The sequence below is a fragment of the Hylobates moloch genome, unplaced genomic scaffold (genome assembly GCF_009828535.3).
Source record: "Hylobates moloch isolate HMO894 unplaced genomic scaffold, HMol_V3 SCAFFOLD_5, whole genome shotgun sequence".
Taxonomy (NCBI): domain Eukaryota; kingdom Metazoa; phylum Chordata; class Mammalia; order Primates; family Hylobatidae; genus Hylobates; species Hylobates moloch.
In genome coordinates this window covers 107,924,620-107,948,202 of record NW_026652280.1, presented here as the reverse complement: position 1 = coordinate 107,948,202, position 23,583 = coordinate 107,924,620, and the positions used below count along the sequence as shown (strand labels likewise).

Below are 23,583 nucleotides of genomic sequence, written 5' to 3'. Positions count from 1 at the left end.
TGAGCTGGCCAATGAATATGAGGGAGTTCTATTGTATGATTCTGTCTCCTTTTTTATACTATTGAAGTTCTGCGTTTGAAGAAGTAGGATAGGATAATAGCTGATTTTCTCCACATACCCTTCAAAGCCCTAGGAATTAACAGGGAGTCAAAAATGCCACATCCCTGCCCCTAAACACCAAGGCTAGAGAACACTGTGGCCCTCAGGTGATTTTCTTTAGCAGGGTCTGGGAGCCACACAACTGCAGAGACAGCAGGAAACACTATGCAAATAGAGGCCAGGACAGCAGGGAGGGCCTGTTCATGATAGAACCAGGTAAAACTCTCCTCAGAAAGCGAGTGTGGAGAAACACAGATCATGCCTGAGACCTGGTGGATTAGAGCACTGGCTACTGGGGAATTGAAAGGAAGGGGCTTCACCGTGCAGAGGACCAGAGGTGCCAATCTTGGAAACGCAGAATTTTTGGGAGATGGGGAGGTGTGGACAAAGGAAGCATCCTCTGGAGACTCGTGGGGAAGAGAACGAATGAATGAAGTAACCGGCAGAAATTAGAGGTCCTGGTAGAACAAAATGGAATCACAGAATGAGAAGAAACACCATCCTTGTCCCCTAAAGCAAGACAATATTTTCTTTTTTTTAAATTTTATTATTATTATACTTTAAGTTTTAGGGTACATGTGCACAACTCAAATGGCAGAGCGCTCGCTTAGCAAGACAATATTTTCCAAAATCTCAAGAAAAATCTTTTCTGGCAAGTACCTTACATCTAGTGATGTGTGCCATGTACCAAGGCGGTGGGAAAAGGTTATTAAGCATGCTAAACTCAGCGAGACCCTATTCCTTCATGAGGACTCTGTCAAGAATAAATTCCCTTCAACAAGTGATGCCCAGGACACTCACTTTTGCATAGCTCATGAGCCTCAGCATATTTAATTGTGGATCTAAACCAAAAGCCAAGGTAGAGACAAGGTGGGAAACACAGGCTGTCACTGGCATATGCTTGGGTTGAACTAACACTATAAGAAATGGCAGGTTAACAGGTCAGAGAAGAGGAAAATAATATCTTCGCTTGTCATAGTGGTAAAAATTTAAATTCAAAAGAGATGATTAAAAATGTATAAACCAAATATTAGAAGTGTGTCAAGTTAAAAGGGGACTAGTGATGTCAAAACATGTTTTGTGCACTTTCAAACATGAGCTACACAACCCTTCCTAAATAACAAACAAAAGACACACACACAAAGACAACAAAATAACATTGACAAAGAAATGTAGTAAATACCATCCACTACATATGATAAACATAGACTAAAAGATGGAAGAGTTTGGAATGTAAACAGGGAAATAAGAATGTTTTCATTAATCTGTATCCTTATCCACTAAAACCAATCATAATAATAAAAGCTTAAAACATTGTATGTAAAAAAATCCACTAGTCCAGAGTGATAGGCAAGAAAATTTTAATTAAACAGATTTAAAACGTAAACATTCTAACTTTAATGCACTAAGATTAGTCCTGGATGAAAGTTAAAATTTGGGCAGGGAATATTCTTTTTCACAACAGAATGCTAGCAGAAACAAGTTCATAGTAAGGACTGAGATAGAAATTTCCAATGTACAAACATAAATATAATAACTGACACAGCCAGGGGTGATTAATTGATGATAAAATGCTCAGAGGAAGATTGTTAGAATACAGAGTATTTATACTTTTTCAAGCTACTTTCCAAATTAATTATAAATAAGGTGTCTTTACAAGGGACAGATCTCCTAGACCCCTCCTTAACCAGGTAACCAGTCCTGATAGCACAATAATGGTGATGGACAAACTGGACCTTCTCTGCCCACAGATGGGCTGAGGTTGGAAACTCACAGCACTGACTCTGCAGGGTTCCTGGCAAAACGGTTAGGGTGAATTTAATCATTAGGAAATTTTCCAAAACTTCAGAATGAAGACAATTGAGCCAGACAGCTGACCTGTCCTCTACAAACAAATCCATGTCACCACCATCAATGACAACAACAAAAAGATGAGGAGATACTTTGGGTTCAAAATGACTAAAGAAGTGTAGCTACATTATCTTTTCAATCTTTTTGAACCCAAAATGTCTCTTCTCTTTTTGTTGTGTGATTCGTGGTGACATGGACTGTGTGAAGGAGACAGGTCAGTTGTCCTGTTCAGTGTTCTACATTCTGCAGTTGTCTGGTGATTACTTCCTATGAAACTCAAGCTAAGCGTTTTCAGCAAGAATATGGCATTGTTCATATTCTGCACCAGCAGAGTCCCAGGTGACATGCTGTCTCCTGCCAGCAGCTCCTGACTCCTGTTCTCTACAGGATGGAATTGAGAGGAGCAGGGCTAAGGCCTCTCAATGCTGTTTGTCCATCTGGGAATTGGTCTCCTTGGGTATTCATCTCAAGTGGAAATGGGATGAATTGTGGTTTCTCAAATCAAAGGAGTCTAGTGGTTTGCAATCATCAAGAGCATTCTGTGTCTAAAATTCAATCCTCAGCTAAGGACCCCTGCAGTTCTGTGTTTGGAATTGAACTTGCTTTGCTGTTTTAGTTTTTTTCATCAAGTGGAAAAGCTACTTTTTGTGACATCCTTTCATCCTTTTCATCCTTCCAGCAGTATTTGGAATCTGTAGGAGAGAGGAAAGAAAAAATGAAAAGAGCATTATGTCAGGTCCTGCTGATGGCTGAGTCTGGAGGGATTGCTAAGTGGTGATAGCCCAGAGGCAAACTGAGCTCCTGCTGGGAGGATGAGCTGAAGCCTGAGCCTCAGGCTGACTGAAGAGGCAAGCGCCATCCACAAGTGAGAAGAAAACACCCCTGAACTTCCGGTCAGCCTGGAGTGCAGATATAGGGACCTGCCTATGCCCAACCAGCAGCCGATGACATCAGCCCCTTTCTTCCTGATCCCCTTTGTCCGAACAGAGTGATGGCTTTTCACACCTCCCAGGGAGAATGTGCTCAGCATCAACCATGCACACTCAGAAGCAGAGGGCTGCAGAAGGAGAGGGCCCTTTGCAGAGAAACCCACTCCCTTACAACTCCATGTCCCAGTCTTTTGGGAAGGAGCAGGAGAGCAGACCATGGGAAGAACCCAGGATGTGAGAAGTAGCAGGGGCCTCAGACAATACTCACAAATAGGGAAGAGAAAAGCAGTGGGAGTATGAGTTTTCATCATAACAGAGAAATAAGGAATGAGAGCTGCTAAGACCCATAGATGTGATTACCTTGCTACGCTAAGCTTGCAGGCCAGGGAATCTGCATGCCAGTCTCCACTTGCTGAAGGGCAGTTTTCTTTTGATCATTTTCGGTTTTAGGACACTTGAGGCGTGAATGTGGCCAATGACTTGATGCCCATGTGTGTTGTCAGCTGAGCCTTCAAGACCATCACCTTCCAGCTGGGGAGGGCTCTTCATTCCAAGGGAAGGCTCTAAACCCAGCTCTGAAAATAAAACCACAGACAATGGGATCCACTGGCATTGATGATCTTTACTGTGACTCTCCTTCTACCCAAAGAACATCAAGGAAGGAAAAGTGGCATCCAAAGGGTGAGGGGAAGCCAATGGAGTCCCTTTGATATTTTCTTTTTTGTTGATCTTTCTCACATTACCCAGCAATGAATGACAAGATTGCCAGGAAGCAAAGACACTCCCAATCCACAAAAATATTCAAAAAACATCTGTCATTCTAGACAGGTTGTGGGATGCAAAGAATAGGAAGCCTACCTGGGAAGCCAAGTGGGGTTTCCTCCCCTTTGGAATTGGACAGTTTGCTGGCTACATCCTGAGCAGAGCAAACTTTCTGTTCATCCAGTGCCAAGAAAGTGCCTTCACCAGGTTGGTAAGATTGGGACACATCATGGTCACAACAAGAAGTTAAAACACTTTCCTCCAGGCAGTCATGCAGGACTTCCTTCTCTTCAGACTCCTGCAGCTTCCTGATGAGCCAGACAGGATAGGAGTGACAAGAGGTATTAAATACCATGGTATCTCAGGTGATTTCATGGGACACATAAGGGAGTGGTCACAGAAACCAAAGGGGTAGTCTCCTCCAAGAGAGAAAAATCTATCCTTCTAAATGTGAGGTGGAGTGTGACTGCCCTTGGGACAGAACAAATGTGAGCAGCAGGTGCTCAGTGCTTTTGCCCCAAATGAGCTGCTGCAGGAGGACCCAGACTCCCCCTGTAAACTGTGATCATGACTTGCAGCACAGAGAACTGACACAGGACTTCGCTTCCTATGCCTAAACGTGTTGATGTTTACATGCAGCACCCAAGTAAACACAGCTCTTGAGGCATTCCAGATACACAGATCTTGTCTTTCCAAAGCCATTTTTAAAATATTTTGACATAAATTACAATTTCCCTGTTTTGAAATGAAATACTTGCCAACATGCTGACATCAAACACGTAGAAAGCATGCATGCATCTCACTCTAGATTAACCACACGGGAGAGAACAGGTGACATCCCTGAGTTTGGTGAGTTCACCTGGCTCAACGGATTGCATGTTCCTATGCAAGAGGGGGATTAAGAAATTGAAACCTGGCCGAGCACTGTGGCTCACACCTGTAATCCCAGCACTTTGGGAGGTCGAGGCAGGCAGATCACGGGGTCAGGAGATCGAAATCATCCTGGCTAACACAGTGAAACCCCGTCTCCACTAAAAATACAAAAAAAAAAAAAAAATAGCTGGGTGTGGTGGTGGGCGCCTGTATTCCCAGCTACTCGGGAGGCTGAGGCAGGAGAATGGCGTGAACCTGGGAGGCAAAGCTGGCAGTGAGCCGAGATGATGCCACTGCACTCCAGCCTGGGTGACAGAGAGAGACTCTGTCTCAAAAACTAACAAACAAACAAACAAAAAAAACAAAGAAATAGAAACCTACTCAAGTACCACAATCAAGAAGACAGCATTGTTAAAACAAATAATTTGCAGTTGGATGAATGGATGAGGCAGTTCTGTTAGTCACTTTCTATTGTTCCCTGGATCTGCAGTCTCCAGGTGTCACTATTGAACTAACAGCCCACAAATCCACAGAGTTACCTGGGGGGCACTGGTGCTTTCCCTTCCTCTTCCTCATCATCATTTTGATTTTCTGTAAACAAATTCAGAAGAGCAGGTCATATTAAGCAATCACGCTTCACACAAGACCAAATCCGTGTCCAGTCATAGCACAAGGACATAAATATTCTCAGTGTAAGAATGTGATATTCTGACAGGAACGTTCTAATGTGCCCTAGATTAAGTCTTGTCAGAAGTAGATGAGCCTGCTTTTCAGATCCATGGGACAAAATCTCCCTCATCTGGTAGATCTTAATCTTATATCCTCTGCCCTAAGTCAGCACAAACAATTAAAACATTTTCCCTAAGATCTTCAAAAATTGCCCTAACAACTTTCCATAAGTGTTGCTGCAATACTGATTTATCTCTTCATATATCATGGTCAATGAATGGTTAGAGAAATTTATATAGAAAACTTAACTGATGGATGAATTCTAATAACTTTTCTTAAAAAAGAATCTGTGGGGCTGGAGGGGTGGCTCCCGCCTCTAATCCCAGCACTTTGGGAGACAAAGGAGGGCAGATCACTTGTTGTCAGGAGTTCAAGATAAGCCTGGTCAACATGGTGAAACCCCACCTCTACTAAAAATACAAAAATTAGCCAGCATGGTGGCACACACTGGAAATACTAGCTACTCGGGAGGCTGAGGCAAGAGAATCACTTGAACCCTAGAGTTGAAAATTGTAGTGAGCCAAGATCACGCCACTGCGTTCTAGCCTGGGTGACAGAGTAAGACTCCATCACCAAAAAAAAAAAAAAAAAAAAAAAAAAAAACTACACAGAAAGAGTGGCCACTCATGGGGTGAAGAACTCAGGACCTGGCCTTGCTTTATGGAAACTTATAAGCAAGATAATGGTAGAAGTGTTGATGTCCTGGTTTCAGTTCACCGCACAGCTGAGACAAGCTGGCTTAAAGTAGATCCAGACTGGAGATGAGGAGAGTGAAACCAGGGAAACAACATCTTCAAATAAATGGACAAGGCTGTCAGTGGCCTAAGACAGGCAGAGAAACTCCATGGACATTGTTCAGAGACACAAATTACACCACTGCAGCTGACAAGAGACATAGGTACTGAGCTAGGAGGCCTGACAGATACCTCCTGTACTCCTCCTGTACACAGGTAGCTATGGCTTTATCACACCTGCCTCTGTTCCAATAACCTGATACTGGGGCCAGGATGACAAAGGCATGACATGGGCCAAGGAGGACAGGAAAGCTCTCTCACCCACCAGTATCTGTTTTTAATATTCCATCCTAGTTTCTCTTTCTCTCTCTGCTCTTTCACTTCTTTCTCTCTGTCTCTCTCTCTTTCTCTCTCTCTCTCTGTCTCTCTCTTTCTTTTAGACACAGGGTCTTGCTATGTCACCTAGGCTAGAGTGTAGCAGTGCAATCACGGCTCACTGCAGCCTCTACCTCCTGGGCTCAGACGATTCTTCCACCTAAGCCTCTTGAATAGTTGGGACTATAGGCATGCAGCACCATGCCTGGCTAATTTTTTGTATTTATTGTAAAGATGGGATTCACCATATTGTTCAGGCTGGTCTTGAACTCCTGAACTCAAGTGATCCACCCACCTGGGCCTCCCAAAGTGCTGTGATTATACGTGTGTCACCGCACCTAGCTCCATCCTAGTTTCTGACTCAAACCAATATGGGTGTATACAGCCCATCCTCAGAATTGATCTTCCATAGCCTAGACAGGGGTATGAGACACAAGGAAAATAAAGGTTACCTGGGAGAATGTTTAGAGCATCCTGCCATTCATCATGAGATGATTCACTGTCTACAACCAGAGTTGAGTTGACGTTGTCTTCCTCAAATGTAATTTTGACATTCTTTTGAGGCTGGTTGGAGTCAGAAGGGCCGTGGCTATTTGAACAAGTGATGGCACATTCCTCCAGTGAGTCCTCAGGGACTTCCTTTACTTCAGCCTTCTGCACCTCCCTGATGAGCCAGGTGGGATAGAGATGACAGAAGATTAAACACAGAGGGATTGGACCCCAGGGAGTTCTAGCTGGTTTTGACAGGAAGCATTAAGAGAGTGGTTCCAGAAAGCAAACAGGAGGTTCCCATTGAGAGGGAACATGCAATCCTCTTCTCTTTGCAACAGAGCATGGCTTCCATGGGAGCCAGAGAGGAAGAGAGCAGCTGGTGTTCATTGCACTGGACAGATAGGAGCTGAGGAGGATGAAGACTCAGCTATCCCTGCATGGTACACACAGTACACACAGAGAAACACAACAGCTGCCACACCCTGTGTCTAAGCTGGGTTGAATTTCACATACTGTGGCCAAGGGAATGCGGGCTTTGGACCCATTATAGACTCCTGACATGGTGTGCCTTCTAGGCCTTTTTATTTTAACACTGTGACATAAAATGTAAATTTTTTTGGCCAGGTACTTTTCTTGGTGTTTAAATTTGTTAGATACTTCCTAATTCCTCTGCTTGTTGCCACTTTGCTATTTATCTTACCCAACAAGAACCTAAATACAACCGTGGAGAAAGCAGCTTTGCACCTCCTCCTGGTTTTCACAACAAGGGGGAACAGGTCTTCTCTGTGTGTGCAGGAAGTCCCTGGGGCTGGTGAGTTCATCTAGGGTCATGCTTAAAGGTGACATGGAGACAATGGACAAGCATGTTAACAGGGCTATTTACTTGTTGGGTGAGCACATGAAATCAGTGCACTCTGCAGCTTTCTTTATCCTGCATCTGGAATTTGTGACTACCTTCACCTCCTTGTGTTCTTGCTGAGACCTTTTCCATATTTTACCACCCATTATCCGCTCCTGATTATTCAGTCTTACCTGGGGACAGGTGATTCCTGTACTTTATCAACCTCCTCAGCTTTATCATTTTCATCCTCATCTTCATCATTTTCTGCAAATACAGAAATGTTCATTCAGATATTTCCCACTTCACACTCTGCAAGCACAGTCAGTCCAATGTGCAAAGAGACATGAACATCTATGTATGGGTCAGCATTGTACTGAAAGCCCTCATGTTTTATCTTTAACAAAATGCCCTGGCATGGTTTCCTGATCCATCAGCCAATGCATTTCTGATCTGGAGGGTCACCATCAAGATGTGGCCAAACATTGAAAAGACCTTTTGCTCTCCGTATCACTGGAGGCTTGTGCAGCCTCTCTCTGGACTTGGGCAGCTGTCTCCCCCATCCTGCTACAGATCTGATTCCCAGGCACAGGCTTGGTGTCCCATGACAGTTCACATTTAGGACCTATTTATTTCTCTTAGAAGAGGACAGATAAACTTGCCCCACAGTCCTCTACACATCAGAGGACTTCAATGGCCCTCCATGTGGCTTCTGCTGTGTTATTCAGGGACATTCTCTGCATGGGGAGTGCTCCAGTCTGAAGCACTTTCTACCACCAAATGCCACCACATCAAGGGCCTTCTCCAATACCACACAGCGAGGGGCTCGATCTCATTTTGGAAAGCAGTCATAAGTGTTCTGGCATTTGAATGCTAGAGACACTTGCAAGAGACAATGTGTCTGCCTTTGCAGATTAAGAGATAGAAACCCAGGAAAGATAAATCAATCACTCACCAACAGTTACTAAGAACATTGCTGAAGACATAGCCTGAGAACCTGCATTCTTAGTCCAGGGCTCTTTTCACTCTAACAAGCATGCTTCTGTCACAGCCTCCATCCTGTCCTTTAAAACTAAATAGATGATGCCTCTTGCTCCAAAGACCACCTTCCATCAAGGAAGGAGAGACATTTGCAATACTGTGACCTCCAGCTCCATGGGTTTCCCATCTCTGCTCTTACCCAGGAAGTCCTGGTCATGTCATGGCCACATATGTTTAGTGGAAAAAAACACCACCGATACAACTGTCACTGTGGAAGTATGGAGGTCTGGAGTCTCTCATAAGCCTAGGGTTTTGGGTCATCAGTGCCTGTGGCCACCTTACCTGGGCTGAGCTTGTGGACAAGGTGCCATGCCAGCCTACACCCCTCAGCCAGCTGTTCTCGGAAGTCCTGACCCTGGGAGTTGTCAGGCTCATCCGGGGTGAGGAGGGCCTGGAGATGCTGATTCAATGACGGGGAGGCATCTCTCCCTTCCCATAACTTCTCCCTTAACTGGGTCAGCTCTCGTTCCTGAGAGTGAACCAGGACTTTATATTGCCTAAGGTGAGATAGTAGAGAAAATTTAACAGTGGAAAGGGATGAGTGATCCGTTCTAATATTGCAATAGAGATTTCTGAGGCAATGTCCTCAAGGAGACCTCCAAGCAGAAGGTCAGCACATGTTTAAAGAAATGTCTGTGGCCAAGAGAAAGAATAGAAAATGGTTTACAGGCTTCCTCTATATCAGAGAGGGCTCCTGTAAGATCCTCGATGATGTTCCGTTCATCTTTGTCTTCTGTAAACAAAAGTAGGTGTCTTCCTAAGTCAGTTACAAAAAGACAACATTTCAGTTCCTCACTCTGGCCATGGACATTTCCATGTGAAAATATACATAGTGCATCTTGCAGTGACTAGATACAAAGCCATGTACAGAAATGAGGCCAGGTGCAGATGGGTGAATTGAAAAGACAAAAGAAGAAAAGAATGACAGGGTCGAGATGGCAACATTGATTGAGTGAAAGAATGAGAAGCTGCAGTCAGTCAGGAGGTGATTCTCACCAAGGGTAAGTGGGGTGGTGATGGCACACCGTTTTGAGTATACTGAATGCTGCTGGGTGGTTCCCATTCTTTTTTTTTTTTTTTTTTTTTTGTCAAATTCATGATGACAACTTTTTATTTTAATCTGAACTTTTTCTTTTTTTGTTGTTTAATTTTTTCTTTTTTTTTATTATTATACTTTAGGTTTTAGGGTACATGTGCATAATGTGCAGGTTTGTTACATATGTATCCACGTGCCATGTTGTTTTGCTGCACCCATTAACTCGTCATTTAGCATTAGGTATATCTCCTAATGCTTTTCCTTCCCCCCTTCCCCCAACCCACAACAGTCCCCGGAGTGTGATGTTCCCCTTCCTGTGTCCATGAGTTCTCGTTGTTCAGTTCCCACCTATGGGTGAGAACATGCGGTATTTGGTTTTCTGTCCTTGTGATAGTTTACTGAGAATGATGATTTCCAGTTTCATCCATGTCCCTACAAAGGACATGAACTCATCATTTTTTATGGCTGCATAGTATTCCATGGTGTATATGTGCCACATTTTCTTAATCCAGTCTATCGTTGATGGACATTTGGGATGGTTCCAAGTCTTTGCTATTGTGAATAGTGCCACAATAAACATACATGTGCATGTGTCTTTATAGCAGCATGATTTATAATCCTTTGGGTATATACCCAGTAATGGGATGGCTGGGTCAAATGGTATTTCTAGTTCTAGATCCCTGAGGAATTGACACACTGACTTCCACAATGGTTGAACTAGTTTACAGTCTCACCAACAGTGTAAAACTGTTCCTATTTCTCCACATCCTCTCCAGCACCTATTGTTTCCTGACTTTTTAATCATGGCCATTCTAACTGGTGTGAGATGGTATCTCACTGTGGTTTTGATTTGCATTTCTCTGATGGCCAGTGATGATGAGCATTTTTTCATATGTTTTTTGGCTGCATAAATGTCTTCTTTTGAGAAGTGTCTGTTCATGTCCTGTGCCCACTTTTTGATGGGGTTGTTTGTTTTATTCTTGTAAATTTTTTGAGTTCATTGTAGATTCTGGATATTAGCCCTTTGTCAGATGAGTAGGTTGCAAAAATTTTCTCCCATTCTGTAGGTTGTCTTTTCACTCTGATGGTAGTTTCTTTTGCTGTGCAGAAGCTCTTTAGTTTAATTAGATCCCATTTGTCAATTTTGGCTTTTGTTGCCATTGCTTTTGGTGTTCTAGACATGAAGTCCTTGCCCACGGCTATGTCCTGAATGGTATTGCCTAGGTTTTCTTGTAGGATTTTAATGGTTTTAGGTCTAACATTTAAGTCTTTAATCCATCTTGAATTAATTTTTGTATAAGGTTTAAGGAAGGGATCCAGTTTCAGCTTTCTACATATGGCTAGCCAGTTTTCCCAGAACCATTTATTAAATAGGGAATCCTTTCCCCATTTCTTGTTTTTGTCAGTTTTGTCAAAGATCAGATAGTTGTAGATATGCAGCATTATTTCTGAGGGCTCTGTTCTGTTCCATTGATCTATGTCTCTGTTGTGGTACCAGTACCATGCTGTTTTGGTTACTGTAGCCTTGTAGTATAGTTTGAAGTCAGGTAGCGTGATGCCTCCAGCTTTGTTCTTTTGGCTTAGGATTGACTTGGCGATGCGGGCTCTTTTTTGGTTCCATATGAACTTTAAAGTAGTTTTTTCCAATTCTGTGAAGAAAGTCATTGGTAGCTTGATGGGGATGGCATTGAATCTATAAATTACCTTGGGCAGTATGGCCGTTTTCACGATATTGATTCTTCCAACCCATGAGCATGGAATGTTCTTCCATTTGTTTGTATCCTCTTTTATTTTATTGAGCAGTGGTTTGTAGTTCTCCTTGAAGAGGTCCTTCACATCCCTTGTAAGTTGGATTCCTAGGTATTTTATTCTCTTTGAAGCAATTGTGAATGGGAGTTCACTCATGATTTGGCTCTCTGTCTGTGATTGGTGTACAAGAATGCTTGTGATTTTTGTACGTTGATTTTTTATCCTGAGACTTTGCTGAAGTTGCTAATCAGCTTAAGGAGATTTTGGGCTGAGACAGTGGGGTTTTCTAGATATACAATCATGTCATCTGCAAACAGGGACAAGTTGACTTCCTCTTTTCCTAATTGAATACCCTTTATTTCCTTCTCTTGCCTGATTGCCCTGGCCAGAACTTCCAGCACTATGTTGAATAGGAGTGGTGAGAGAGGGCATCCCTGTCTTGTGCCAGTTTTCAAAGGGAATGCTTCCAGTTTTTGCCCATTCAGTATGATATTGGCTGTGGGTTTCTCATAGATAGCTCTTATTATTTTGAGATATGTCCCATCAATACCTAATTTATTGAGAGTTTTTAGCATGAAGCGTTGTTGAATTTTATCAAAGGCCTTTTCTGCATCTATTGAGATAATCATGTGGTTTTTGTCTTTGGTTCTGTTTATATGCTGGATTACATTTATTGATTTGCTTATGTTGAGCCAGCCTTGCATCCCAGGGATGAAGCCCACTTGATCATGCTGTATAAGCTTTTTGATGTGCTGCTGGATTTGGCTTGCTGGTATTTTATTGAGGATTTTTGCATCAATGTTCATCAAGGATATTGGTCTGAAATTCTCTTTTTTGGTTGTGTCTCTGCCAGGCTTTGGTATCAGGATGATGCTGGCCTCATAAAATGTGTTAAGGAGGATTCCCTCTTTTTCTATCAATTGGAATAGTTTCAGAAGGAATGGTACCAGTTTTTCCTTGTACCTCTGGTAGAATTTGGCTGTGAATCCATCAGGTCCTGGACTCTTTTTGGTTGGTAAACTATTGATTATTGCCACAATTTCAGGGCCTGTTATTGGTCTATTCAGAGATTCAACTTCTTCCTGGTTTAGTCTTGGGAGGGTGTATGTGTCAAGGAATTTATCCATTTCTTCTAGGTTTTCTAGTTTATTTGCATAGAGGTTCTTGTAGTATTCTCTGATGGTAGATTGAATTTCTGTGGGATTGGTGGTGATATCCCCTTTTTCATTTTTTATTGCATCTATTTGATTCTTCTCTCTTTTCCTCTTTATTAGTCTTGCTAATGGTCTATCAATTTTGTTGATCTTTTCAAAAAATCAGCTCCTGGATTCATTAAATTTTGAAGGGCTTTTTGTGTCTCTATTTCCTTCAGTTCTGCTTTGATTTTAGTTATTTCTAGCCTTCTGCTAGCTTTTGAATGTGTTTGCTCTTGCTTTTCTAGTTCTTTTCATTGTGATGTTAGGGTGTCAATTTTGGATCTTTCCTGCTTTCTCTTGTGGGCATTTAGTGCTATAAATTTCCCTCTACACACTGCTTTGAATGTGTCCCAGAGATTCTGGTATGTTGTGTCTTTGTTCTCATTGGTTTCAAAGAACATCTTTATTTCTGCCTTTATTTCATTATGTACCCAATAGTCATTCAGGAGCAGGTTGTTCAGTTTCCATGTAGTTGAGTGGTTTTGAGTGAGTTTCTTAATCCTGAGTTCTAGTTTGATTGCACTGTGGTCTGAGAGACAGTTTGTTATAATTTCTGTTCTTTTACATTTGCTGAGGAGAGCTTTACTTCCAACTATGTGGTCAATTTTGGAATAGGTGTGGTGTGGTGCTGAAAAAAATGTATATTCTGTTGATTTGGGGTGGAGAGTTCTGTAGATGTCTATTAGGTACTCTTCGTGCAGAGCTGAGTTCAATTCCTGGATATCCTTGTTAACTTTCTGTCTCATTGATCTGTCTAATGTTGACAGTGGGGTGTTAAAATCTCCCATTATTATTGTGTGGGAGTTCAAGTCCCTTTGTATGTCACTCAGGACTTGCTTTATGCATCTGGGTGCTCCTGTGTTGGGTGCATATATATTTAGGATAGTTAGCTCTTCTTGTTGAATTGATCCATTTACCATTATGTAATGGCCTTCTTTGTCTCTTTTGATCTTTGTTGGTTTAAAGTCTATTTTATCAGAGACTAGGATTGCAACCCCTGCCTTTTTTTGTTTTCCATTTGCTTGATAGATCTTCCTCCATCCCTTTATTTTGAGTCTATGTGTGTCTCTGCACATGAGATGGGTTTCCTGAATACAGCATACTGATGGGCCTTGACTCCTTATCCAGCTTGCCAGTCTGTGTCTTTTAATTGGAGCATTTAGCCCATTTACATTTAAAGTTAATATTGTTATGTGTGAATTTGATCCTGTCATTATGATGTTAGTTGGTTATTTTGCTTGTTAGTTGATGCAGTTTCTTTCTAGCCTCGATGGTCTTTACAATTTGGCATGTTTTTGCAGTGGCTGGTACCGGTTGTTCCTTTCCATGTTTAGTGCTTCCTTCAGGAGCTCTTTTAGGGCAGGCCTGGTGGTGACAAAATCACTCAGCATTTGCTTGTCTGTAAAGGATTTTATTTCTCCTTCACTTATGAAGCTTAGTTTGGCTGGATATGAAATTCTGGGTTGAAAATCCTTTTCTTTAAGAATGTTGAATATCAGCCCCCACGCTCTTCTGGCTTGTAGAGTTTCTGCCGAGAGATCCGCTGTTAGTCTGATGGGCTTCCCTTTGTGGGTAACCCGACCTTTCTCTCTGGCTGCCCTTAACATTTTTTCCTTCATTTCAACTTTGGTGAATCTGATGATTATGTGCCTTGGAGTTGCTCTTCTCAAGGAGTATCTTTGTGGCGTTCTCTGTATTTCCTGAATCTGAATGTTGGCCTGCCTTGCTAGATTGGGGAAGTTCTCCTTGATTATATCTTGCAGACTGTTTTCCAACTTGGTTCCGTTCTCCCTGTCATTTTCAGGTACACCAATCAGACGTAGGTTTGGTCTTTTCACATAGTCCCAAATTTCTTGGAGGCTTTGTTCATTCCCTTTTATTCTTTTTTCTCTAAACTTCCCTTCTGGCTTCATTTCATTCATTTCATCTTCCATCGCTGATACCCTTTCTTCCAGTTGATCACATCGGCTACCGAGACTTCTGCAATATTCGTGTAGTTCTCAATACTTGGCTTTCAGCTCCATCAGCTCCCTTAAGCCCTTCTCTCCGTTGGTTATTCTAGTTATCCATTTGTCTAATTTTTTTCAAAGTTTTTAACTTCTTTGCTATTGTTTTGAATTTCCTCCTGTAGCTTGGAGTAGTTTGATCATCTGAAGCCTTCTTCTCTCAACTCGTCAAAGTCATTCTCTGTCCAGCTTTGTTCCGTTGCTGGTGAGGAACTGCGTTCCTTTGGAGGAGGAGAGGTGCTCTGCTTTTTAGAGTTTCCCATTTTTCTGCTCTGTTTTTTCCCCATCTTTGTGGTTTTATCTACTTTTGGTCTTTGATGATGGTGATGTACAGATGGGTTTTTGGTGTGGATGTCTTTTCTGTTTGTTAGTTTTCCTTCTACCAGACAGGACCCTCAGCTGCAGGTCTGTTGGAGTTTGCTAGAGGTCCACTCCAGACCCTGTTTGTCTGGGTGTCAGCAGCGGTGGCTGCAGAACAGCGGATCTTCATAAGACCACAAATTCAGCTGTCTGATAGTTCCTCTGGAAGTTTTGTCTCAGAGGAGTACCTTGCCGAGTGAGGTGTCAGTCTGTCCCTACTGGGGGGTGCCTCCCAGTTAGGCTGCTCAGGGGTCAGGGACCCACTTTGGGAGGCAGTCTGTCCATTCTCAGATCTCCAGCTGCCTGCTGGGAGAACCACTACTCTCTTCAAAGCTGTCAGTCAGACAGGGACATTTAAGTCTGCAGAGGTTCCTGCTGAATTTTTGTTTGTCTGTGCCCTGCCCCCAGAGGTGGAGCCTATAGAGGCAGGCAGGCCTCCTTGAGCTGTGGTGGGCTCCACCCAGTTCGAGCTTCCTGGCTGCTTTGTTTACCTAAGCAAGCCTGGGCAATGGCGGGCGCCCCTCCCCCAGCCTCACTGCCGCCTTGCAGTTTGACCTCAGACTGCTGTGCTAGCAATCAGCGAGACTCCATGGGCATAGGACCCTCCGAGCCAGGTGCGGGACACAATCTCCTGGTGTGCCGTTTTCCAGGCCCATTGGAAAAGCGCAGTATTAGGGTGGGACTGACCCGATTTTCCAGATGCCATCTGTTACCCCTTTCTTTGACTAGGAAAGGGAATTCCCTGATCCCTTGCACTTCCCGAGTGAGGCAATGATTCGCCCTGCTTCGGCTTGGGCACAGTGCACTGCACCAGCTGTCCTGCACCCATTGTTTGGCACTCCCTAGTGAGATGAACCGCGTACCTTAAACGGAGATGCAGAAATCACCCGTCTTCTGTGTCGCTCAGGCTGGGAGCTGCAGACCGGAGCTGTTCCTATTCAGCCATCTTGGTTCCACCCCGGTTCCCACTCTTTTGGTAAATTTTGTATTATGCAAATTTCACCTCAACAATGACTTGTTTGAAAAAGAGAAAACAAGGCTCTGAGAAGCAACTGCAACCCATAACTTCTTATTATCCTTGTTCTCTGTTTGATAAATATTTGTGTGTCGTGAGCCTGCCATGGCAATTCCTGCCCTTCCCTTGGCCCAGCTTAGCTTTTACTTCTCCCCACCAAGCTGCTGTACTTCAGAGACTTACACACCTGCCTACCTTCCTGCCCCCAAAGGGCCCCCTCACCTGAGCTCCTCAGCTTGCCCTAGCTGCTCTGCAAGCTTCTCCTCCTTGAACTGCAGCTCTTCCCTCAGCATAGATTTTATGAGGTCTTTGCACTCTTCATACTCTAAGACAGACACCCCTGCCTCAGTGGAAGGCTGGACATGCTGCTGTGGTCACTGCCTACAGGGCAGGAGCTAAGTCTATCCCAAGGACAAAACTGTCCCCAGTACCAGGCTCTAGGCAGGGATTTCCACATCTTTACTCTTCAGTCTCCCGATTTTCTAGCATCCGATCCACCAAAATTTAGAGACCAAGAAAGAGAAACTCAGGACACATCAAGGAAGTTGACAAGATGATTCAATCACAACGAAGTGGAGTCAGAATTCACAGCCCCTGAGGTCTGACTCTGAATGTGGGGCCACTTTCCCAAGTGGGGTGAGGGCTGGGTGAGGGATAGCATTAGGATATATACATAATGTAAGTGACGAGTTAATGGGTGCGGCAAACCAACATGGCACACGTACACTTATGTAACAAAACTGCACGTTGTGCACATGTACCCTAGAACTTAAAGTATAATAATAAAAAATATATATATACATATATATATATAAGAAATGGCAGTGCAAGTGCTGCTGCACAGCTAGCAAAGCTGTGGTGAGGAGGACAGCGCCTGTCCTGAGCTCTCCACCTCCCCCGCCCAGGCGGCCCCAGCAGCAGCGACCAGAGGAGCCCACACAGCAGCGCAACAGCCAGGTGGACGCCTCCATCTACAGCCTCGTGGCAGAAGGGACCTGTTAGGACACAGCCATTGTGGGCAACAAAGACTCGCCCTCCATCTGGGCCGCCGTCCCAGGGAAAACCTTCGTCAACATCACGCCAGCTGAGGTTGGTGTCCTGGTTGGCAAAAACTGGTCAAGCTTTTTCATGAATGGGCTGACACTGGGGGGCCAGAAATATACTGTGGTCCTGGACTCGCTGCTGCAAGATGGGGAATTGACCGTGGATCTTCATATGAAGAGCATCGGTGGAGACCCCACCTTCAATGTCACTGTCACCATGACTGCCAAGATGCTAGGCCTGCTGATGGGCAAAGGTGTCCATGGCAGTTTCACCATTTCATAACAAAGAAATGTTATGAAATGGCCTCCCACCTTCAGTGTTCCCAGTACTGACCTCCTTTGTTTCTTCCCCTCCACCGCTCCCCACAGCTTTGCCCTCCTTTCCTTCTTATACACACACCATTTTAATTTCAGGGGCCATTACCCCACACACCTTATTGCTGCCAAAACCACATGGGCTGGGGACCAGGGATATACTGACAGACACCTTCCCCTACCCATACCCCTCCTGTGTGTGGTTGGAAAACTTTTTTGTTTTGAGAGATTTTTTATGAATAAAAAAGGTTTTACTAAAAAATTAAATAACTGTACATATGTGGGCGTATTGTTTGAATCTGTATTCTTTTACTTTGATATATTTATGAATACTTACACCAGTACTACCGTTTTTAAATTACTATAGCTTAAAAATCAGGTTTGAAATCTAGCAGAGTAAGTCCTCCAACTTACTGCTTCTTCAAGATCGACTTGCTTATTCTAGGTTCTTTGATTTTCAAATACATTTTGAAATTAGCTTTTAAATTTCTCTAAAATCTCCTACTAGAAATATTAATCAGAATTGTGTTGATGTAATGTGCTAACAAAATTGAGTCTTTCAATCAATGAACATGATATATATTTCTCTAGTCTTCTTTAATTTTTCTCACCAATTGCTTTTAGGGGCCTTGTACCTGCTTCATTGCATGTATTGTTAAGCATGTAATGATTCTGGCTATTAAACTCTATTATGTTTTATTGAATTTCATTTTCTAGCTGCTAATTGCTAGTATGGAGAAATTAAGATGATGAAATCAACTTTATATAAAGGTATAATTTCGGTACAACAGACTGCACCACTTTAAAATGTGCAATTCAATGCATGTTTACAAATGTATACACTGATGGAACTACTGCCACAACCAAGATAGAGGAATTTCCCTATGCCCCAAAGTTTCTTGTACCCCTTTGCAGTTCATCCGTCTTTGAACCCTCAGCCCCAAGGAGCCACTGTCACTTCAGATCCGTTTGCATTTTTAACCATTTTCTATAAATGAAATGATAACCGTGTTCTTTTGTGTCTGCCTTCTTTCATGCATCAATGTAATTTTAAAATCCATCAATATGAGTATTTGCATCAACAGTTAATGCCTTGTAATTGCTGAGTAGTATTCCTTCGCGGGGCTATACCATGTTTGTTTGTTCTTTTACTTGTTATTGGACATTTCTATCATTCCACGTTTGGGCTATTATGAAGAAACTATCATGAGCATCCATACGTGGCAGGCCAGGTCTCACTAACCCAGGCCTCCCTAACAACTGTTTCAGTACTGACTGAGTGGTTCAGTTAAATATTAAGAGGAAAGAAAAAAAAAGCCAGTGCCCTTATACAAAGGCTGGAATGTAACAAAAGCCCACCAAGAGTTTTGCCTAGGCTTTTCCTGGGCCTTAGAGCATGACGAAATAACGAAGGCATTCTTAACAGGAGTCATTTAGTATAAAACAAGTTTTATTGGGGATCTGAAGAAACTCCCTAGGCTTCCATAAACAAGTTTATTGGAGGTCTGAGGGAACTCCCAAACCTCTGTGATTTAGCAGGAGACAAGATAAGGGCCCTCAGCACCTGGACCCATTTAGATTAAGTGAATTTACTGAGGTTCCAGAGGAAGGTCTTCAGGACTCAGACCTTAGTTATAGAGTAAATGAAGTTAATCACTTATGTATTTAGATGAATGCACACTTCCACATGCACATACAGCTTAGAAGGTACGTAAGCTTTGGAAAACTTTGTAATTTTGAGTTGGTCTGGTGATAATTTCCAGGCCTTTTCCCTGTAACCAGTTGCAGAAGTAAAAACTCTCTTCCTCCCCAGTTCATCTGCACCTCATTACAGGGCCACGAGAAATAGCAGCCCGCCCCTCAGTTTGGTCTGGAAAACACATACAGATCACTGTGCAGACATGCTGTGTAAATTCCTAGGAATGGAATGACTGTCCATCTGATTGGTATATGTTTAACCTTTAAGAAACTGTTAGCTTTTCAAAGGAGCCGTACCATTTTTCATTCCTACAAGACTTCCAAGTGCTTTATATCCTCACCAACATGTGCTATTTTCAGCCTTTTTAATTTTAGCCATTCTCATGGATATGTACTGGTATCTCATTGTTGTATTTACTGATCTCCCTGATGACTAAACAGTAAAGCATCTTTTCCTACGATAATTGACCACTCATGTATCTTCTTTTCTGGGAGTATCTTTTCAAGTCTTTTGAGAAATTGTTTCATTGTGTTGTTTATCTTATCAGACTGCGATAGATGATAGATAGATAGATAGATAGATAGATAGATAGATAGATAGATGATAGATAGATGATAGATAGATAGATAGATCGATAGATGATAGACTCTAAAAAACACCCTTTGTGGGAGATAAATACGATATCTCCTGTATTGTGGCTTCTTTTTATGTTCTCTTAATGTTCCCTATTTGGAGATAATGATAGATAAGCTTCAAAAAAAAAAACCTTCATATATATATATATATGTGGGTGTGGGTGTGTATACGTATATGTATGTCCTAAGAATCATTAATTAGACACATATGTGAGTATCTATTTCTGGATTCTGTCTTCTCTTCCACTGATATATGTTCTATTTTTTTTTCAACAAAACACATGATCTTGATTTTCATAGCTGTAGAGTAATTCTGGAAATAGGTAGTGAATTCATTCTCCATTATTCTTTTATAATATTGCTGTCTCATTATTCTTGATAATTGACATTACCATATAAATGGTAGAATCAGCTTGTAAATTTCTACCAAAATGCCAGTTGGAATTTTTATTAGAATTGCATTGGATCTGGAGATCAATTTGTGAAGAACCAACTTTTTAAACATAACTCTTCTGATCCATGACAAAGTTTATCTCCCCACTAATTTAGTTCTTTCATAATTTCTCAAAGTGATTTTTTTTTTGTAGTTTTTGGTGTACTGGCCTTGCATAAATTTTGTTGACTTTCTTTCTTTCTTTTTTTAATTGAGACAGAGTCTCGTTGTGTTACCTAGGCTGGAGTGCAGTGATGTGATCTCAGTCCACTGAACCTCTGCCTCCCAGGTTCAAGTGATCCTCCTGCCTCAGCCTCCCAAATAGCTGGGACTACAGGCACATGCCACCACGCCCAGTTAATTTTTTGTATTTTTAGTAGAGACTGGGTTTCACCGTGTTAGGCATGATGGTCTCAATCTCCTGACCTCATGATCTGCCCACCTAAGCCTCCCAAAGTGCTGAGAATACAGGTGTGAGCCACCCCGTCCAGCCTGTTGAATTTATTTATAAGTACAACATGTATTTAGATGTTACTTTAAGTGAAATCATATTTTTATTTCATTTTCCAAATGCTCATTGCTAATATACAGAAATACAAAAGACTACTTATATTGAGCTTGTATTCTGCAATGTTACCAAACTCACTAATTAGTTTTGGTAGATTTTTGTAGATTTCTAGAATTGTTAACATACACAGTCATCATCTGTGAATAAAGACAGCTTCAATTCTTTATTTTTAAACTCTTCAATACTTTATTTATTTTTCCTACTTTTTTGCATTGATTTAGAGCTCTAGTATAATGCTGAATTGAAAGAGTAACAACAGGTATTCTACTTTTTCTCTGATTTAATAGAAAAGCATTCAATCTTATGCCATTTAATTTAATGTTACCTGTGGGTTTTTCAAATCTGCCCTTAATGGGGTTGGAAGTGTTGCCTTCTGTTCTTATCATGCTGAAAGTTTTCTGGGGTTTTGTTTTTATAAATCATGAAAAAAGTTTTCAATTTTGCCAAATGCTTTTACTGTGTATGTCAGGGTAATCATATGGTTTTTCTCTTTTGCCCTGATAATATATAAAATTATATTTTTTAAATATAAAAAAGATTTCTTGAATCAAGCTAGGACAGTTTTTTTAATTATAAACTTTTAACACATATGTTGAAATGTAACTTACATGCAAATAACTGCACATCATTAAAGTATATAATTTTAAGAGTTTGATCACAGTATACATGAGTCAAAGAGAAAGGACAGAAAATACTAAGTATGGTTCAGCATATGTGGTCTGTCTTGGTGAATGTTCTATGTGAGTTTGAGAAGAGTTATTTGTTAGCTGTTCTTAGATGTATTTTGCTTAAATGTCGACTTGGCTGACTTGTGTCATTGATTGTGTGAATTAATTTTGTTCTAGTGGGCAGTAAAATTACTGTCTGATCACATTGGACTTACGTGGACTTGGTTTATGTTTTGTTACAGTGGATTCATGGAAAGGCCACAGCATTTCCCAAGACCCTCTAATTCGGCAGGACTCAATCACCAATCCACTGCTTTGTGGATTTTGTCAGGGTTTGGTTTTAGCTTTACTAGGGCTGGTCTAGAAGGGGTTATAAAGCATGACACTTATTCCTAAAGCACAGCCATTCTAGTGTCTCAGTTGGATACCTGGGTTCTAATGAGGTGTGCATGAATTCTTCCCACCCTGGATGGCAGGAGCTCCATCATCCATTCCCCAACCCTCCTCCACCACAAGTACCTCTGATCCAAAGTCGATTTTATAGCAGCCACTCCTATGTTAAACCTGTTAGTCTTTTCCTTGTGCAGGTACAGTCCAGTCCTTGATAAGTATGCACATAGAACCCCACATGGACTTCGAGAGCTGCCCCTCTGAACAGCTGTCTCCTGTTGGTGCCCTGCCCTGCAGATTGCAATTTCTTCAGTGGCCTTGAACTCTGATCTCTGCCTTCTCAGCTCAGTGAGGCTGCCCTGCTCTGAGTGGACTCTAGCCCTCTGTGCAGCTGCTGAGAAATTCTCCCCAGACAAAGAACTAGGAAATCATGGGGTTTCTCCCTTAAGTTGCCTGTTGTCCGCTGTCTGAAAACAATTTTATGGTTGTTTGTGGAGGCAGGATTAGTGTGATATGATTTATTCTAACAGACACAAGCAGAAATCTGTTATACTCTTTTAATTACTGTGCCTTTACAATATTATGGTAGACAGAATCCTAAGATGACCCCCAGTGATCTTTGCTCTTATATAATCACTTCTTCCTGAGTGTAGACAAAGCCAGTGATATCACTCCTGTGATTGTGTTACGATTTATGGCAAAAACAGGTTAGCAGATGTAATCAAGATCCCAAATCAGTCGAATCTGAGAGAGATTATCTTATGAGCTTGACCTAATGAAGGTGAGTTCCTTGGAGGGACTGAGGTCTTCCTGGAGAGATGTGAAGTGCAGGAGGGTTTCCATGCAGGGTGATTCTCCTCTGCTGGCTGGAGGAAGCATGCACTGGGAACACGGGAGACCTCTAGGAGCAGCGAGAGGCCCCTGGCTGACAGCCAGCAAGAAAACAGAGATCTCAGTCCTACAGTCACAAGGAACTGAACTCAGCTGACAACCTGAGGAAACTTGAGAGGAAGTTCTTCCCCAGAACCTCCAGAAAGAAACCTAACCTAATTTCAGCCTGTGAGGCCCTGAGAGGAAGACCCAGCTAATCCAGGCCTGAACTTCTGATCTGTGGACACTGAAAGAAAGAAAATGGTTGTTATTTTAAGCCTCTAAAGCTTGCAGTAATTTAGTATGCAGCAATAGAAAATTAATACAAATAAAATGGAGAAGACTTTGGAGTCGGGACAAGAATGAAACGGTGGGAGAGGGATGCCTGTATGCTGATATGGTTGATGCCTGTATGGTTGAATTGGGTCTACCATTCCTCATCTAATTAGCTATGGTCTATTAACATGTGTAGCTATACACAAATACTGGTACTAGGTTGAATCCTGAGGGAGAAGATATTGCATTCTTGAGAGCAGACGAGAACACCCTGAATTTGGGGTCACCGTATCATAAGTCATATATCAGGTCCCTCTGGGAAGGCCTAGAGGAAGATTTACAGGATACACTTATGACAACATTGAAGGCTTCTTTCTTCCCCAAAGGGACCCAATCTCCCCTCAGTCAAGAAGCTCCAGGTCTCAGAACTGGATGCCAGGTCATAAATTCCCACTATACTGACTCCATCAAGCTTCTGTCCTCAGAACTAGAGTTTATCAGTAAAAGATAGACTTATGGGAGTGTAGGCATTTATTCTCTTATTTTATATAAATCACAGATAATGTGCATGAACAAAACAGACTTTGAAGAAAGAAAGTCA

At 42.2% G+C, this 23,583-nt stretch overlaps 1 protein-coding gene and 1 pseudogene across 1 annotated transcript in view; one reads left to right on the top strand and one right to left on the bottom strand.

Annotated features, from left to right (window-relative positions):
• Positions 1 to 1,445: 1,445 nt before the first annotated feature.
• Positions 1,446 to 23,583, bottom strand: part of LOC116468019 (putative neuroblastoma breakpoint family member 7) — a 901,770-nt gene continuing 879,632 nt past the window's right edge. The window contains exons 3-9 of the mRNA XM_058439394.1: positions 16,308 to 16,410; positions 9,006 to 9,220; positions 7,877 to 7,949; positions 6,805 to 7,016; positions 5,031 to 5,105; positions 3,738 to 3,949; positions 1,446 to 2,642 (exon numbers count right to left, since the gene is read on the bottom strand). Coding sequence (XP_058295377.1) covers positions 5,050 to 5,105; positions 6,805 to 7,016; positions 7,877 to 7,949; positions 9,006 to 9,220; positions 16,308 to 16,378 — 627 coding nt within the window. The 5' untranslated portion in view covers positions 16,379 to 16,410 and the 3' untranslated portion in view covers positions 1,446 to 2,642; positions 3,738 to 3,949; positions 5,031 to 5,049. The remainder of the gene's footprint in view (positions 2,643 to 3,737; positions 3,950 to 5,030; positions 5,106 to 6,804; positions 7,017 to 7,876; positions 7,950 to 9,005; positions 9,221 to 16,307; positions 16,411 to 23,583) is intronic.
• LOC116468430 (profilin-1-like) lies at positions 16,697 to 17,461 on the top strand (annotated as a pseudogene).